This window comes from Oryctolagus cuniculus, chromosome 2 (genome assembly GCF_964237555.1).
Source record: "Oryctolagus cuniculus chromosome 2, mOryCun1.1, whole genome shotgun sequence".
NCBI classification, from domain to species: domain Eukaryota; kingdom Metazoa; phylum Chordata; class Mammalia; order Lagomorpha; family Leporidae; genus Oryctolagus; species Oryctolagus cuniculus.
The window spans coordinates 170,263,586-170,282,708 of NC_091433.1; the positions used below are offsets into that span (position 1 = coordinate 170,263,586).

General features: G+C 45.2%; 1 protein-coding gene across 2 annotated transcripts in view; it reads right to left on the reverse strand.

The window, feature by feature from the left end:
- Positions 1-16,730, reverse strand: part of TTC27 (tetratricopeptide repeat domain 27) — a 214,639-nt gene extending 197,909 nt beyond the window's left edge. For both annotated transcript variants that reach the window (XM_051843020.2, XM_002709924.5), the window contains exons 1-4: positions 16,435-16,730; positions 14,807-14,984; positions 11,761-11,890; positions 2,803-2,943 (exon numbers count right to left, since the gene is read on the reverse strand). In XM_051843020.2, coding sequence (XP_051698980.2) covers positions 2,803-2,943; positions 11,761-11,890; positions 14,807-14,984; positions 16,435-16,534 — 549 coding nt within the window. In that variant the 5' untranslated portion in view covers positions 16,535-16,730. The remainder of the gene's footprint in view (positions 1-2,802; positions 2,944-11,760; positions 11,891-14,806; positions 14,985-16,434) is intronic.
- Between the last annotated feature and the right edge of the window lie 2,393 nt (positions 16,731-19,123).

The window sequence follows — 19,123 nt, forward strand, 5'->3', positions numbered from 1 at the left end:
TGTCACCCACCAACAGCAGTTCACACAGTTACTAATTCTCCCACCTTGGGGACGGTACATGGAGTACTTTTCAAATGATGCTTAACATGCTGAATGACCAAAGTTTTCAACCAGCAAAACTTAAAACTTTAAAACTACCTCACATTAATAACCGTAAGTCTCACTAGAAAGAAAATAATGTTATTTAGCAGCCACTGCCTTGGTAATATTTACTTTGGTGTAAATCTATATGTAAAACCCTATATGACCATTTAACTCAGATCAAGTTGAGAGGAAATATTGTATTTAAGCTACTGTCACTAAAAGATCGAAGATAAGGCCCAACATCTGCTAACACATATTGAAATCCATCTATTAAAAGCTCTTTTAGGGGGCCAGCACCATGGCTCACTTGGCTAATCCTCCATCTGCGGCGCCAGAATCCCATATGGGCACCGGGTTCTAGTCCCGGTTGCTCCTCTTCCAGTCCAGCTCTCTGCTGTGGCCGGGGAGTGCAGTGGAGGATGGCCCAAGTGCTTGGGCCCCTGCACCACATGGGAGACCAGGAGAAGCATCTGGCTCCTGGCTTGGATTGGCGCAGCGCGCCTGCCGTAGTGACCATTTGGGGGGTGAACCAACAGAAGGAAAACCTTTCTCTCTATCTCTCCCTCTCACTGTCCATAATTCTACCTGTCAAATAAATAAATAAAAAATCTTTTTGGGGGAAAAAAAAAGCTCTTTTAGGGGTAGGCATAGTGAAAAAGACAGTGTGGAATGCCCAGAGTGCCTGGGTTTCATTCCCGGCCTGCTTCTGATTCTAGCTTCCTGTTAATGAGCATCCTGGGAGGCAGCAAGTGATGGCTTCAAGTATTTGGCTCCCTGACATCCACGTGGGAGACCTAGATATTGAAGACTAAGATGGAGTTCCAGGTCCTAGCTTCCGGATGGCTCAGCTCTGACTGTTGCAGGCATCTGTGCAGGAATTAAGCAGTGGATGGGAGATCTCTCTTTGACTATTTCTCTGTCAGTCTGCTTTTGAAATAAAGTAAAAGAAAAGAAAAAACTATTCTAGTATAACAGCTTCCAAACCCTCCAGCTCTTGTACAAGTAGCTGACGGAGGCATCACCTCTCTTCTTCCCCCTTCTTTAAATATGTATGGAGGGATGGGTGGATTTTTATCTGAAAGGTAGAAGGACACAGAGAAAAAAGATAGCTCATCCCCCAAATGCCGGCAGGACTGGGCTAGGCTGAAGCCAGAACCCAGAACTCCATCTGGGTCTCTCCCATCATTACCTGCTGTCTCCCAGGTTGCACACCAGCAAGAAGCTGGATCAGAAGCAGAAGCAGGACTTGGACCTAGGCCCTCTGATATGGCATGCTGGCATCCCAAGTGGTGCTTAACCCACTGTACCATAATACCCATCTCTCTTCTACACTTGATATTAGCCAAAAGGCTGACAAGCCATCCTACCTCTCTCTTCTTTAAAGCAAAGTCAAGGGGCTGGCATTATGGCATAGTGGATTAAGCCACATATGGGTGCCAGTTCGAGTCCCAGCTACTAATGCACCTGGGACAGCAGTGGGAGATGGCCAAGTTCCTGGGGCCCTGCACCCATGTGAAAGACCTGGATGAGGCTCCTGGCTCCTGGCTTCCGCCGGGCCCATCCCCAGCTGGAGATATGAACTTGGAGAGTGAACCAGCAGATGGAGGCTCACTCGCTCTCTCTTTGTAACTTTGACTTTCAAATAAAATAAGTAAATCATAAAAAAAAGTCTATATCTAAATTTAAACGCTTGGGGAAGTAAGCTATTAAACAGTACATAGCAACTCTACATTTAGCCAACAGAAATTTTGTGTTTGTTAATACCTTAAGCCAACACATAAACATTGGGAGATTTCATGCAAAATTTAGATTTACAACTTCTGACTATATGGGGTCTGCATCTAAATCCAACCAAGATGCAATAATCACTAAAAACAGGAGTTGGCAAATTATATCCAGCCTGCTGCTTGTTTTATGCTACCCCCAAACTAAAACTAGTTTTTATATTTTCAAATTATTGAGAAAAATCTAGAAAAGTATCTTGTGTCACATGAAAAGCACATGAAGTTGAGGCTGGTACTGTGGCATAGCAGGTAAAGCTACCACCTGCAGTACTGGCATCCCATACGGGTGCCAGTTTGTGTCCCAGCTGCTGCACTTCTGATCCAGCTCTCTGCTATGGCCTGGGAAACCAGTAAAAGATGGCCCAAGTCCTTGGGGCCTGCACCCACATGGGAGACCTGGATGAAGCTCCTGGATCCTGGCTTCAGAATGGCCCAGCTCTGGCCATTGTGGCCATCTGGGGAGTGAACCAGAGGATGAAAGACCTCTCTCTCTCTCACTCTCTCTGCCTCCCCTTCTTGCTCTGTGTAACACTGACTTTCAAATAAATAAATAAATCTTAAAAAAAAAAAAGAGAGAGACAGTTTGTAATGCGACATCCCATAACAGAGTGCCTGGGTTTGAGTCCTGTCTCTGCTTCCAATTCTAGCCTCCTGCTAATGTGCACACTGAGAGGCAGCAGATAATGGTCATGTATTTGAGTCCCTACTACCCATGTGCGAGACCCAGACTGAGCTACAGGCTTCTGTCTTTGGTTTGGCCAAGGACCAAATGTTGAAGACTTAGGGGATAAATGGGCAGTTGGAAGACTTCTCTCATTCTCTCTGCCTTTCAAATAAATAAAAATATATAAATAAATTACCCATTCTCAGCTATTCTGGTACACAACAGAAAACGTACTAAGAAACCTTGGTAGGGACCCTTTTCTTCCCTTACCTGAACAGCTGTCAGTCTGTGTCTTACGTGCACTAGGATAATGCGTGCTACCAGCAGCAGTATAGGCTTTGCAGTCAGGCTGTAGATTGATTCTCCATCTAGAATGAGCAGGCTCAAAACAGCTGCATCCAGTCTTTTGACCTGAAAAAAATTTGTAAGTTAAGATGCTATAACTTAACAAAATAACGATCTTTATGTATTCTGTAGTAATACATGTATTTCCCAGCTAATTCAACCATGAAACAAAGGCATTAATCTACCATACAGTTATTGGCAACAGACAAAATCATAGTACTGCAAATGCCTAGAGATCTGCAAATCCAGCCTGCCCTGACAGGCTCAAACGCTAGAGGAACAGGGCACTCAATTAAAAAAAAATGTTTAAAAAAAGGAAGAGGTAACTCAAGAAAATGCTGGCATCAAAAGAGTATCATTGCTTCATATATTTACTTACAATAAATATCATCTTAACAAAAACATTATGTTAAGGATTTTTATTAAACACCTACATTTCACTCACACTTTATTAGCTGGCAAATGTCATTACACAGCATGTCTCAACTTCATAATTCCTATTAAAGTCAAACAATCCACAGGCCTTATATATCAAATGTTGTATAGGCCCACAACTATGGACCAGATTGCACAGGTTTCCTAAAAAAAAAGATGTCTTTGAAAAACTCACTCCTCTACTCAACAGATTTTCTACAATGAACAAAGTACCCGTGTTTCTAAAATGTGGATTGCAGAATTTTAACAGCTGCCACAAAGTAGACAGCAGGAATGCTTAATTATTAGTAATATGGACTCATTTCACAGGCAAAGGAGGGTGTCCTTTCTCTGTTTTTATTAGATTGCAGGCATGAGTAAATTTTTTAACTGGAGCCTCAGCTTCATCAATTATAAAATGAAATAAATGAACTCACAGGGTTTCTCTATGAATTAAACTAAATGGGGTAGGTATTTGGCATAGTGGTTGCATAGCTACTTGGGATGCCCAAGTGTCTGGTTCAGGTCTCACCATTTGTATAATGAACCAGAAAATGGAAAATTCTCTATTCCCCCACCTCCTGCCTTTCAAATAAAATGAAAATTAAAAAAAATTTTAAAGAATTAAACTAGATAATCCAAGTTATGCCATACCACAGCTCAATAGTAAACACTTTGAATATTTAATATTTTGAATATTGTTTAAAGTAATGAATAAAGGCAATAAAGAAATAGCCATGAGTTCGTCCTGTTCTACTTTAATCTTCACTGAGAAGTGCAGAGAAACTCCAACATGAGTTAACCACCACCAAGCCACAAATAAAGCTTACTGTTCTCAGCACTAAAAGTGGAAGGGATTTAAAAAAATTTTTTTTCAGTAATTAAGGTAACAGTTTGAACCAATTACAAGTGCCTCAATTTTAGAAAAGAAATAGGTCCATAAAAGTGAAGCCGTAACTTTGCACACCTCAAACCAGTGTTGCTCCTAGCACCCGCGGCTACCTACTCCACAGATCTCCTTCTTCCTGCCCTTGAGCAGGACCAAAAGCTACTGCTAGGCATTAGGAGGGCATCAAAGACTAGGCTAGAATGATTTCTATCCTTCTGATGGGCACAATTACATTATGGGGATGTGAAAAACTGAGATACTGGATACTAGAAGAAGATCCACTTTGGAGAAGAAATTCATTATGAGTTCAGACTTGGATGAGTCTGAGGTACATGGCAAGAATCCCATTTGGAAGTACTGAATAAATAGGTTAATATAATTTTTTATTTTTTTTTTAAGAATTATTTTATTTATTTGAAAGACAGTTACAGAGAGAGGTAGAACCTCTTGCATTCCGCCAGTTCACTCCCCAAATGACCACAACGGCCAGAGCTGAGCCAATCTGAAGCCAAGCCAGGAGCCAGGAGCCAGGAGCTTCCTTCGGGTCTCCCACATGGGTGCAGGGACCCAAGCACTTGGGCCATCTTCTACTGCTTTCCCAGGCCACAGCAGAGAGCTGCATCAAAAGAGGGGCAGTCGGGATTCCGATGCTGCAGGCTGGGGTTTTAACCCGCACTGGCCCCTACCATGCTGATTTACCAACTCAAGAGAAGTGGGCCTTCAGCCTAATGGTTAAGAAGCTTGCAACCCATATCAGAACATCGGGGGTCAAGTCCTGACTCCAGCTTCCTGCCAGTACAGACCCTGGGAGGCAGGAGTGACAGTTCAAATAGTGGAGTTCGTGGCATCCACGTGGGAGACCAGAACTGAGTTCCCAGGTCCTGGCTTCAGACTGGTCCAGCATTTGGGGAGTAAGCCAGTGGCTGGGAGTGTTTCTCCATTCTCTCTCATCTCTATTTCTCTCTCTTCCAAATATATATAAAAAACATATTTTTAAAGAGCTCAAGAGAACTTGTCTAACTGCCCAAACTACTTCCATCCTCATGGAATCATGTTGTAACATCCAAGCCAAACTGGTGAAGACAAGAAGACATAAAGCCTGACTTTAACAAAAAGAATGCTGGGCTGGTGTTGTGGCATAGTCAGGTGCCACATATGGGTGCTGGTTTGTGTCCTGGCTGCTCCAGTTTCAATCCAGATCCCTGCTGTTGTGCCTAGGATAGGAGTGGAAAATAGCCCAAGTACTTGGGTGTTTACACCCACATGGGAAACTCAGATGTGGCTCCTAGTTCCTGGCTTCACCCTGACATAGTTCTAGCCATTGAGACCATCTGGGGAGTGAACCAGTGGATGGAAGATCTCTCTCCCTCAATCTCTGTCACTCTGCCTTTCAAATAAATAAATCTTTTTAAAAAATCTTTATCCCAAAAGTTCAGATCATTATATTCTGAATAAAATCCCTAAATAGAAACAATAAACAAGTCATATAATAGAGTAAGAAACAAAATTATACAAGCAGATAACCCATGATTTCTGGATATTACTACCTCCAATACTGAAAGCTAGTAGTCAGTTACCAAACCTCCTACTTTTCAACACAAAGCTCTCTAGCAATGATATTCACAAATAAGGCAAAGGGCCAGCACTGTGACATAGGGGTAAGCCCGCTGCTTGTAGTGCTGGCATCCCATATGGGTGCCAGTTCGAGTCCTGGCTGCTCCACTTCTGATCCAGCTCTCTGCTAATGCAATCGAGGAAAGCAGCAGAAGATGGCCCAAAGCTTTGGGCCCCTGTACCCACGTGGGAGACCCAGAAAAAGCTCCTAGCTTCGGATCAGCCCAGCTCCTGCCACTGGAGCCATTTGGGGAATAAACCAATGGATGGAAGACTTCTCTCTCTCTCTCTCTGCCTCTACCTCTCTGTAACTCTGCCTGTCAAATAAATAAATAAATCTATTTTAATTTTCTTTCTTTCTTTCTTTCTTTTTTTTTTATTTTTGACAGGCAGAGTGGACAGTGAGAGAGAGAGAGAGAGAGAGAGAGAAAGGTCTTCCTTTTCCGTTGGTTCACCCTCCAACGGCCGCCGCAGCCGGCACACTGTGGCTGGCGCATCGCGCTGATCCGAAGCCAGGAGCCAGGTGCTTTTCCTGGTCTCCCATGCAGGTGCAGGGCCCAAGGACTTGGGCCATCCTCCACTGCACTCCCGGGTCATAGCAGAGAGCTGGCCTGGAAGAGGGGCAACTGGGACAGAATCTGGCGCCCTGACAGGGACTAGAACCTGGTGTGCCGGCGCCGCAAGGCAGAGGATTAGCCTATTGACCCACGGCACCAGCCATAAATAAATCTTTAAAAAAAAAAAAAAAAACTGCTATGTGAAAAAAATCTTCATTTATTAAAAAAAATACAGCAAATAATACTTAAAAGAAGAAATGAATGAATAAACAAATTTATTTTCCTAGTGTTACTCATGCATCATCAAGACATATTTAAATGGTTTTCTATATCTTCTTACCCTATGATCTAACACTGACATTCTAACTGAGTTCTAAATGTGCTTCCAGAGATTTTGAAAAATGGCCTGCTTTAAAGAGGATTATTTATATTTTCAATAAAAAAGACAAAGCAAAGATTATAACTCCCTTAAGAACAATCCTCAGTGATGAGAGCATATGACATATAAAAATGCATATTTATCAACATAATAGTGGAAAAAGCTCAATATGTAGAAACCCGAGACAAACTTAATATAACCCCAGATTCCCATGAGCTCAATCTTTAAGTGTGAGAGATGATCCACTGCTCAGACAAAGGCCTCAGTGCTATTCCTCAGGGGCTGAAAAGCACCAGTCTCAAAAAACAGCTCAATAAATGCCAAAGTCATGTTAAAAGAGGGAAAAATTAATTTTGCTGTGATGACTGTATTCCATGACCATAAAGTATATTCACAAATACTTGCACCCCACAAGAACCAACAAAGATGAATCAGCACAGGAAAATGGCAGCTAACGCATACCGATGTGCCACTCCCCAGGTTCAAAACTTTAACTCCCTCTGTCTCCCAAATAAATGCTTCCATCCTTGGAAAGCTGGTAAAGAGTGTAAATATTAAAACTTTCTTGAAAACAACTTGGTATTAACCCTGAAAAAGCTGAACAACCCTATATCCTACAACAACTCCCTGGTGGATATATGCACATGTAGTGCAGCCTAATATGGTCTGACTGTTAAAGTCTCCCTCGAATTCACGTACTGAAATCCTCGCCTCCAAGGTAATGGGATTAGGAGGCAGGGGTCTTTGGCAACTGATTGGCTCATGAGAGTACAGCTGTTTTGATAGGGTTCATGGCCTCAAAAGAACTCAAAGAGCCAGCCAGCCCTTCTCACCAGGCGAAAACACAGACGAGCAGCACTATCTATGAGGAAGCAGCCCCTCACAGACTCTAAGTCTGCTTGCACTTTGGTGGAAGTCTCCAGAATTGGAAAAAATAAATTTCTGATGTTTGTAAGTCACAGTAATTTGCTGTCTCCCAAATAGTTGGAGAAGGGTTTCTAAGTCTCTTGAAATACTGATTGCCTCGGCCGGCGCCGTGGCTCACTTGGCTAATCGTCTGCCTGCGGCGCCAGCACCCTGGGTTCTAGTCCCAGTTGGGGCGCCGGATTCTGTCCCGGTTGCTCCTCTTCCAGTCCAGTTCTCTGCTGTGGCCTGGGAGGGCAATGGAAGATGGCCCAAGTTCTTGGGTCCCTGCACCCGCATGGGAGACCAGGAGGAAGTACCTGGCTCCTGGGTTCGGATCGGCGCAGCGCCGGCCATGGGGATAAGAGTGGGGATAAGAGAGGGAAGAATTCTTAAGTGTTGAAATTTAACTGAAATGTGATCCCTGTTAAACATAAGAGTGGGGATAAGAGAGGGAAGAGATGTACAATTTGGGACATGCTCAAGCTGACTTGCCCCAAATGGTAGAGTTAGAAACATACCAGGGGACTCCAATTTAATCCCATCAAGGTGGCATGTACCAATGCCATCTCACTAGTCCAAGTGATCAATTTCAGTTCACAATTGATCATAATGAAAGGACTAAGAGTCAAAGGGAGCACATAAACAAGTCTAGTACCTGCTAATACTAACCGATAGAATAAATAAAGGGGAGAGTGATCCAACATGGGAAGCGAGATACTCAGCAGACTCATAGAATGGCAGATGTCCTAAACAGCACTCTGGCCTCAGAATCAGCCCTAAAGGCATTCCCATCTGGCTGAAAAGCCCATGAGAGTATTTCAGGCATGGAAAGCCAAGACACTCTGGCAAAAAAAAAAAAAAAAAAAAAAAAAAACTTAAATGAAAGATCTCTGTGAGTGAGATCCCAGTGGAAAGAACAGGTCTTCAAAGAAGGAGGTACCTTTCTCTGAAGGGAGGAGAGAACCTCCACTTTGACTATGACCTTGTCTAAACAAGATAAGAGTCGGAGAACTCAAAAGGCTTCCATAGCCTTGGAAACTCATGACTGGAGCATAGGGAGATTACTGATGCCATAAACAGGAGTGTCAATTTGTAAAGTCAACAACAGGAGTCACTGTGCACTTACTCCTCATGTAGGATCTCTGTCCTTAATGTGCTGTACATTGAGGCTTAATGCTATAACGAGTACTCAAACAGTATATTTCACTTTGTGTTTCTATGTGGGTGCAAACTGTTGAAATCTTTACTTAATGTATACTAAACTGATCTTCTGTTAAAAAAAAAAAAAAAAAAAAAGAAGAAGAAGAAGAAATTAGCAATTCCCAACTTGACTCTCACTGGGATTAAACATGACAATAGGTCTGATCTGATTTCATCATCATTTAAAAAATCATCTATTATTTTTCACTTTATGTTTCTGTGTGGGAGCAAACTGTTGAAATCTTTACTTAATGTATGCTAAACTGATCTTCTGTATATAAAGAGAATCGAAAATGAATCTTGATGTGAATGGAAGGGGAGAGGGAGTGGGAAAGGGGAGGGTTGAGGGTGGGAGGGACGTTATGGGGGGGAAGCCATTGTAATCCATAAGCCGTGCTTTGGAAATTTATATTCATTAAATAAAAGTTAAAAAAAAAAAAAAACAACGGAAGGAAGACCTTTCTCTCTCTCTCTCTCACTCACTGTCTATAACTCTCTGTCTCTCTCACTGTCTCACTCTGCCTGGCAAAAAATAATTAAAAAAAAAAGAAAGAAAGAAAGAAATACTGATTGCCTCAGCACTCAAGGTGGCCAAGCGTAGCCAGGGAACAGTAAAAATAGCCTCTTCTTAGCACACTGTAGCAAATACTATCATTTTTAAAGTATGCAATGCTTTGAAAATCTTATAAATGATTTCCAGATGTGTTCCTAATAGCACTGAACATACCAGACAAAAATGGAATCAAGAACATAATAGATGTATAAATTATGGTATGTATATTCACACAATTAGAAAATTACATAACACTAAAAATGAGTAATAGTATACGTTCAAAAGTCTATCATTGAGGGGATGGCGCCATGGTGTTGTAGGTTAATCCTCTGCCTGCATCACCAGTCCCATATGGATGCTGATTCTAGTCTCGGCTGCTCCACTTTCTATCCAGCTCTCTGCTATGGCCTGGGAAAGCAGTAGAAGATGGCCCAAGTCCTTGGGCCCCTGCACCTGCGTGGGAGACTTGGAGGAAGCTTCTGACTCCTGGCTTCAGATCAGCACAGCTCCGGCCGTTGCGGCCATTTGGAGAGTGAACCAACGAAAGGAAGACCTGTCTGTCTCTCCCTCGCACTGTCTGTAACTCTAACTCTCAAATAAAAATAAAAATCTTTTTTAAAAAAAGTATATCATTGAACAAAGGAAGTCATAAAGAACATATGCTGCAGATTTCACTAATAAGAAGTCCAAAATTGGCAGCATTAAACATCTATGGATACATACATAGCTGTTAAAACTATGAAGAAAAGCAATGGAATGATAAACACAAAATTCATGAGAATGATCCATGAGAGAGGGAAGCCAAGGATGCTGCCAGGAAGCCTACAGAGGGGATCATCTACGGCAGCATGTGCCAACCCTTAAGAAGTCACAGCACAGGGAGAACACAGTACTAACTGCACAACAGGTAAACAGAGAAGACTGCTAAACAAAAAGAGAATATAGTTTGAAGGCTCTCACGAACCCAGGCCCTTCACAGTTGCTGAAACAGGAAATTAACGTTAGAGAAGCAAGTCAACAGACATATTCTATGATGCCAGTAACATTCTACCTCTCAAGCTAGTTAATAAGTACAAAGGAGACTTAGTATTAAACAGCACATGTTTCATATGCTCTTTTGAATATCTGAGTTAGTTCCAACACAAAAATGGAAACCAAGGACTTGCTCGAAGTTTCCTACGCTCTGATGTGAAACCCATCCAGTCTGCTACTTGGCTCCACTCCAGCAGTCACAGCATTTTCCCCACAGCTCCATCCTCTTCTCCTCACCCTGCAACGGCCGCTGTGGCCAGCACACTGAACCGATCCAAAACCAAGAGCCAGGTACTTATCCTGGTCTTCCATGGGGTACAGGACCCAAGCACTTGGGCCATCCTCCACTGCACTCCCGGGCCATAGCAGAGGGCTGGCCTGGAAGAGGGGCAACCGGGACAGAATCCGTTGCCCTGGCTGGGACTAGAACCTGGTGTGCCGGTGCCGCAAGGCGGAGGATTAGCCTAGTGAGCCGCGGCACCGGCCAATAATATTCTTTTCATATCACCAATGAGTATCTCTGGGCCAGACAATTTAAGAAAGTAAAAAAACTATCCCTAGGCGGGCGCCGCAGCTCACTAGGCTAATCCTCTGCCTGTGGTGCCGGCACACTGGGTTCTAGTCCTGGTCCGGGCACCGGATTCTGTCTAGGTTGCTCTTCTTCCAGTCCAGCTCTCTGCTGTGGCCCGGGAGTGCAGTGGAGGATGGCCCAAGTGCTTGGGTCCTGCACCCCATGGGAGACCAGGAGGAAGCACCTGGCTCCTGGCTTCAGATCAGCACAGTGTGTCAGCCACAACACGCTGGCAATAGCAGCCACTTGGGGGGAGAACCAATGGAAAAACTATCCCTAGCAGTCACTCCTTTTTTTTCTTTGCTTTTCTTTTTTAAGATTTATTTTATTTATTTGAAAGGCAGAGTTACAGAGAACGGGATCTTCCATCCACTGGTTCACCCCCCAGATGACCTCAAAGGTCAGGGCTGGGCCAGACTGAAGCCAGGAGCTTCTTCCAGGTCCCCAGGAGCCATTCTTTAGCAGTGTAGCAAAACTTACCTTTCCCAGAACAAACATTAATGTAAGTATGGCAATATAAGCAACTGGGTGAGTGCCACAGCTGACTGTGTTGTCATAAAAAGAGCAGTTACCAGAGCTCCACAGAATGGGGAAGTGTCTGAAGAGGAGACTGAGACTGACAATGGAACTTCTGGAAACAACGGAACATTTGAATAAGCAATCTCAGCAAGGCACAGACTACGAAGTCGCAACTCTTTCCTTCCTACTAGTAACTCTGGCTCATGAAGACCCACTCGTGAAGAATCAATGCCACAAGAACAACCATACCTCACTGAATTGTTGGCACAAAACAGATGGCAAAAAATCCTGAGGGTGTAGATCGACAGGAGGCCCCGTCCAGTTACTCTGAACAAAAAGCTGTAAACTGCTCACGCCAAGCAGGAACGTCAGCTGCTGTCTGCATATAAACATGATTAAAGAAACAGACATGAGCCACTCTCACCAAAGCACCGCAAGCACACTATCTCATTTCACGTTGACCATGCAAAAACGGCCAACCAACATTTAGCGAGACCATCCTAGAGTAATACTAAAAAAATTCTGAAACTTAAGCAACCTAGGTCTGCAATGTTCAATAGTATAACTATAAACCATACATGGCCCTTTTAAATTTAAATGAATTACAATTAAATAAAATTTAAATTCACCAACTGCAGCCAATACCTAATTTGAAAATTTCTAGCAGCTGCTTTTTTTTAAAGAGAGAGAAACTTATTCCTTTCTTTTTTTATATATATTTTTATTTATTTGAAAGAGTTACACAGAGAGAGAAGAAGAGACAGAGAGAGAGCCATCCACTGGCTCACTCCCCAGTTGGCCTCAATGGCCAGAGCTGCACCGATCCAAAGCCAGGAGTCAGGAGCTTCTTCCAGGTCTCCTATGTGGCTGAAGGAGCCCAAGGACTTTGGGCATCCTCCACTGCTTTAATCCTCCCGCATTAGCAGGGAACCAGATGGGAAATAGAGCAGCTAGGACTTGAATTGGCACCCAAATGGGATGCTGGCATTGCAGGTGACAGCTTTACCCACTATGCCACAGCGACAGCCCCCTCTTGTTTTTTTGTTAATGGATATTGGGATGGGGATTGCCTGCACAAATGCTATAAATTTGCTACCAGAATCTAGCCTACATCTTTTTTTTTTAAGATTTAAAAAAATTTTTTTTCATAGTGCTTATGCGTATCTTTAAAAAAAAAACAGATTTTATTTATTTATTTGAAAGGCAGAGGCAGAGAGAGAGAAGCAAAGAGACAAAGACAGAGAGGGAGAGTTGAGAGAGAGTGAGTCTTCCATCTGCTGATTCACTCCCCAAATAGCCAAAATGGCTGGAGCTGGGCTGATCTGAAGCCAGGAGACTGGAGCTTCTTCTGGTTTCCCACGTGGGTGCAGAGGCCCAAAGTCTTGGGGCATGTTCTACTGCTTTCCCAGGACACACCAAAGAGCTGCATAGGAAGTAGAGCAGCCAGGACTAGAACTGGTTCCATATGGGGTGCCAGCACTGTAGGCAGCAGCTTCATCCACTACGCCACAGCACCAGCTCCTGAAGATTTATTTATTTGTTTGAGAGGTGGAGTTACAGAGAGCAAGACAAACAGAGAGGAAAGTCTTCCAACTGCTGGTTCACTCCCCAAATGGCCACATGAGATGGAGCTGGGCTGATCCGAAGCCAGGAGCCAGGAGCTTCTTCTGCATCTCCCACATAGGTACGGGGTCCCAAGCACTTGAGCCATCTTCCAGTACTTTCCCAGGCCATAGCAGAGAGCTAGATCAGAAAAGCAGCAGACAGGACATGAACCAGCACCCATATAGGATGCCAGCACCACAAGTAGAGGCTTAGCCTATTATGGCACAGCACCAGCTTGGTTTATTTCTTGAGGGACTAAGTGAAGCCATTCACTAGAAATAATGATAAAATAAAATTGCAGGGCCGGCACCGTGGCTCACTAGGCTAATCCTCTGCCTGTGGCACCGGCACCCTGGGTTCTAGTTGCGGTTGGGGCGCCGGATTCTGTCCTGGTTGCTTCTCTCCCAGGCCAGCTCTCTGCTGTGGCCCGGGAAGGCACGGAGGATGGCCCAAGTGCTTGGGCCTTGCACCCACATGGGAGACCAGGAGGAAGCACCTGGCTCCTGGCTTCAGATCAGCACAGCACGCCAGCCGTAGTGGCCATTTGGGGGGTGAACCAACGGAAGGAAGACCTTTCTCTCGGTCTCTCTCTCTCTCACTGCCTAACTCTACCTGTCCAAAAAAAAAAAAAAAAATTGCAAGCATTTTAAAGATAAGTAAGATTTAATGTGGGGTGCTGGTTTTGTGGCACAGTAGGTTAATCTTTCACCTGCAGCGCCGGCATCCCATAAGGGCATCGGTTTGAGTCCTGGCTGCTCCACTTACGATTCAGCTCTCCGCTGTGGCCTGAGAAAGCAGTAGAAGATGGCTCAAGAGTCTGGGCCCTTGCACCCGCGTGGGAGACCTGGAAGAAGCTCCTGGCTCCTGGCCTTGGACTGGCCCAGCTCTGACCACTGCAGCCATTTGGGGAGTGAACCAGCTGATGGAAGACCCCTCTCTCTATAACTCTGCCTCTCAAATAAATAAATAAATCCAAAACAAAAGTTTATCTTAAAAAAAAAAAAGATTCAAAGAAGTGTACATTTTCTAGTGAAAAGGAAATAGTCTAAAGTCTTGCCTACAACTAAAACCTTTAGGAAGATCAGTGGGTTAACAGTTAACTAATACACAATTACACGTCAGTCTTCCATATGAAACTTTAATCTTATACCACTTTGCTTCTCCATTCTGGATGGCCTTCTGCACAAGACTTCTTACAAAAGATGACTTCGGGACCCGCGCTGTAGTGTAGGGGGGAAAGCTGCCACCTGAAGAGCAGGCAACCCATATGGGTGCCAGTTTGAGTTTCAGCTGCTCCACTTCCGATCCAGCTCTCAGCTGTGGCCTGTGAAAGCAGTAGAAGATGGCCCAAGTCCTTGGGCCCCTACACCCACATGGGAGACCTGGAAGAAGCTCCTGACTCCTGGCTTCGGATCGGTGCAGCTCTGGCCATTGCAGCCAACTGGGGAGTGAACCAGTGGATAGAAGACCTCTCTCTCTCTCTCTGCCTCTCCTTCTCTCTCTGTGTAACCGACTTTCAAATAAATAAATAAATCTTAAAACAAAAAAAAAAGATTACTTGGTACACCATGAGTTCCAAGGAAACAGAAGCCAGGTCTCTCAACAACTACTAAAATCAGTCCTTTACTCTATCAAGGCTCTATTAGATGTATTCAAAGTCTTTCTATAAAAATTTCGAATAAAATTCTACCTTTCCATTTTGTCCACATCTGTTGAGTTGTCAAGGAATGATATGATCTTCTTCTCCAGGAAGCTGTCAATCTTTTCTTCAGCCATTGTTGTTGAATTAAAAATATTCTGAGTCACTGAATTTAAGAACACAGCCTCGTAGGTCCCTTCTAGCAGCAACTGCAGGAAAGATGCACTCTCTGTAATGGAAAAAAATTAGTACAGCAATCCAAAAGAACAACTTTTTTACACTGTTAAGTATAACCCTAGCAGGTGAATCTACCATTTTAGCATGCAAAAAACTGTGCACACTTAGAATACTTGATGTACATTCATCACAACGTACTGAAAAATCCTTATGACACAAACTCCCAGGATTAGAGACTCCCTCATGCTATTCTGAGCAGCAAGCTGGAAGCTGGAATCAGAAATAATATTCTTTATTAGTAGTTACTAAAACCCTTCTGGGAGGTGGGCATTTCACACGGTCATTAGGATGCCAGCTGGGACACTGGCATTCCACATCAGAAGGTCGAGGCTGGAGTTCCGGCTGCTGTTCTTGATCCCAGCTCCCTACTAACGCAGACTCTCAGCGGCAACAGATGCTGGCTCAAGTAGTTGGTCTCTGCCATCCACCGGCAAGTCTCGGATTGAGTTCCTGATTCCCACCTTCTGGAAGGTCAATGTGAGCATTTGGGGAGTGAATAAAACAGATGGGAGTGATCTTTCTTTGGCTCTCCCCTCCCCCTTTCTTGTCTCTCTAAGGGTAGATTCACAAAGATTCCACTGCCAACAGAAAAGCTTCCTTATCCAGAGATCTGGGAGTTTTCACACCTGGGCTCCTCCTATTTCTGCTCTTCATCCTCATCAAGTCGCTCCCAACAGGCTGGTTTACACACAGGTCCCCAGCAACTCTTCCGCACGCGCGGTTTCTCCGCTAACTCCTCCGCTTTGTCAGTCTCACCCTTTCATCAGAAACCAGCTCAAATCTGACCTTCCACGAAACTTCCTGACCACCAGCCTTCAGACTAGGGACTGTAAATTTCCTCCTGTCTGACACCTGTGTGTACTTAAACACACACACACACACACACACACAGAGTCTTTATATATTGTTGTTATTTCCCTCCCAGGGCCACCTAAATTCCTCAACGAGACATTCCCATCTCCAGCTAATAAGTAAATGTGCCTTTAAACTCTGGATTTTTCTGGCAAATGTGCACCGATCACTAGAATCACACCCTGGCTGCCTCGTTTCAGCTTTTCTGCTTCCCAGCAGCGTTACCTGGAACCAATCAATCAATCTGTGCGGCGATGTTTTCATCCGCAAAACTGAATTCAAAGTGGTACCTACCTTACGTCTGTCACAGGGGTTAGGTGACTGAATGTGAAGAGCTCAGAAAACAAACTGACACTGCTAATGTTGATCGCCGAACCTGGACGGTGGGCAGTCTGGGCTAAGGCCTCACAAGGAGCCTCAGCGCCATGCCCGCCCACCCTGTCAAGGGCTCAACAAACCCCAAGCCCTAAACCGACAGCTCTGGTTGGGGAGAGGGAAGACACGGGGCCAGAATCCAGCTGTCGGCACCACGCTTTTTCCCTCCCAGCTCCCACGCTGGCCGGAGGCCCTAACAGGTGCGTCTCTCTCACCTGAGCCGGAGCTGCCCTCCTGCTTCCATTGCTGCTGCTCAGCCTCAGTGGGAAAGCCCCTCAGAACCGCCAGCTCCGGGGTCCACGCCACCCCGGACATCGCCGAAGCCAAAACAGGTTCCTGCGAGGCCTCACACAGGGGTCAACGAAACAGAATAAAAGGAAGAGGGTCCACGCCGAAGCCCACGGGCGACTTCGGTGACCGTAAAGACACCCACGGCACTAGAACCCCGTGCGCGGAAGGCAGCCCAAGGAGGCAGCCATGACAGCAGCGCGGGGCACCCTGGGAAAAACTCGCGTTCCCGGGTTGGGCTTCCTCCCAGACCAATGGGAGCGTGTCCGGGGCCTAAGCCCCGCCCAGGGGCGGGTCTAAGGGCGGAGGCAGAGCCCCGCCCGCCCCCAAGGGGAGCTTTCTAGGGCAGTGAAGGGAGAGGGACCCAAAGAAAAAGGTGTGGCCTCTCGGGTTCGAATGCAAGGTGAAGCAGAGCTCTTGGCCACTGCGGGTTAATAGGCAAGCATCCTGCTGACGCGCACCCAGCAGGTGATGCCCAGCCGCAAGGGAGACCTGGATGGAGTTTCAGGCTCTGCTTCAGCTTGGCCCAGCCCCAGCTGTTACAGGTGTTTTGGGAGAGAACCAGTGGATAGAAGAAATGTCTCCAGGAGGAAGCATCTGGCTCCCGCCTTCGGATCGGCATATCTCCGGCCTTAGCGGCTATTTGGAGAGTGAACCAACGGAAGCAAGACCTTTCTCTCTGTCTCTCTCACTAACTCTGCCTGTCAAAAAAAAAGAAGAAATGTCTCTCTCCCTCCCGCCCTCCCTCTCTTTGCTTTTCAAATAAAGTATTTTTTTTTTAAAAAAGTGTTTAGGGGCCCAGCTTTGTGGTGCAGTGGGTTAAGCCACAGCCTGCAGCGCCAGCATCCCATATAGGTACTAGTTCAAGTCCCAGCTGCTCCACTTTTTAATCCAGCTCCCCGCTTGTGTGCCTGGGAAAGCAGCGGAAGATGGCCCAAGTACTTGGGGTTCTGCACCCTCGTGGGAGACCTAGAAGAAGCTCCTGGATCCTGGCTTCAGTTCAGCCTAGTTCTGGCCATTGCAGCCATTTCTGGAGTGACCCATAGAGTGCAAAATCTCACTCTGTCTCTTGGTTTCTCCCTCCCCCTCCCCTCTGTAACTCTGCCTTTAAAATAAATCTTTTTTTAAAAAAATGTTTTAAATACCCTTGTGTGGGGGCTGGCGCTGTGGCATAACAGGAAAAGATATCTCTCTCTCTCTCTCTTTCTCTCTCCTTCCTTTCCTCTCTCCTTCCCTCCCTCCCTCTCCTTCTCTCTGTAACTCTTTCAAATAAATAAATAAATCTTAAAAAAAAAAAAAAAGGCCGTTGTATATTGCACCCTCTCTAGACCGCTCCATGGTGCTGGAAGGAAAGCAATGGATGGGCCAAGGACTCCCTCTTAGGGACTCACCTTTAAATGAGGCCTCCTTGGTTTAGCTTCGCACGTTCCCACCTCGTAATCCTCAGTCCCAGCATCATCTGGTGGCCCCAGTTTCTCACTGTTTTAGGTATTTTTCAATGTAGATAAAATTTGCCTTACCTTTTCCTATTGCCTTTTTTATTTTATTTTATTTTTTTGAAAGGCAGAGTTAGACAGTGAGAGAGAGAGACAGAGAGAAAGGTCTTCCTTTTCTGTTGGTTCATCCCCCAAATGGCCACTATGGCCAGCGTGCTGCGCCAATCTAAAGCCAGGAGCCAGGTGCTTATCCTGGTCTCCCATGGGGTGCAGGGCCCAAGCACTTGGGCCATCCTCCACTGCACTCCTGGGCCACAGCAGAGAGCTGGGCTGGAAGAGGAGCAACTGGGACAGAATCTGGTGCCCTAACCAGGACTAGAACCCGGAGTGCTGGTGCCACTGGCGGAGGATTAGCCTAGTGAGGCGTGGCGCCCGCCTCCTATTGCCTTTTTAAGATACTGCTTTTTCTAACCAGCTAGACCTAATCAGTTGCCTAGCTTCTAAATGTTGTCACTCTCCCATCTCCTTTTGCCTTGTTTCCTTCATTTCCCTTATCTTTTCCATTTTCTAGGGGTTTTGACGAGGAAGAGAAATCAAATGCATGTGTACAATATACCATTTTTACCAAGAATCTTACATTGTATTTTTATAAGGTTTGTTTTATTTTTTAAGGATTATTTATTTATTTGAAAGGCAGAGTTAGAGAGGCAGAGGCAGAGGGAGAGAGAGGTCTTCCATCCACTGGTTCAATCCCCAAATGGCTGGAACAGCTGGAGCTGCACCAATCCAAAGCCAGGAGCCAGGAGCTTCTTCAGGGTCTCCCACATGGGTGCAGGCGCCCAAGGACTTGAGCCATCTTCTGCTTTTCCAGGCCATGTCAGAGAGTGGGATCGAAGTGGAGCAGCTGGGACTCGAACTGGTACCCATATGGGATGCTGGCACTGTAGGCTGCAGCTTTACCCACTATGCCACAACACTGGCCCCTTATATTTTTTTATATGACATCTTTCTCCAGGCAGCTTCACGTTTAATACATTTATATGTTTGAGCTAATTGAACCTCATATCTTTTTAAGTGGTCAAAGGGAGGCAGGATTTTCCATTAGCTCAAGCATAGAGAAGTCAGGATTGCAATCAGCATTTTATGATCTTTCGATTTCTTTTCATATTCGTGACCAACA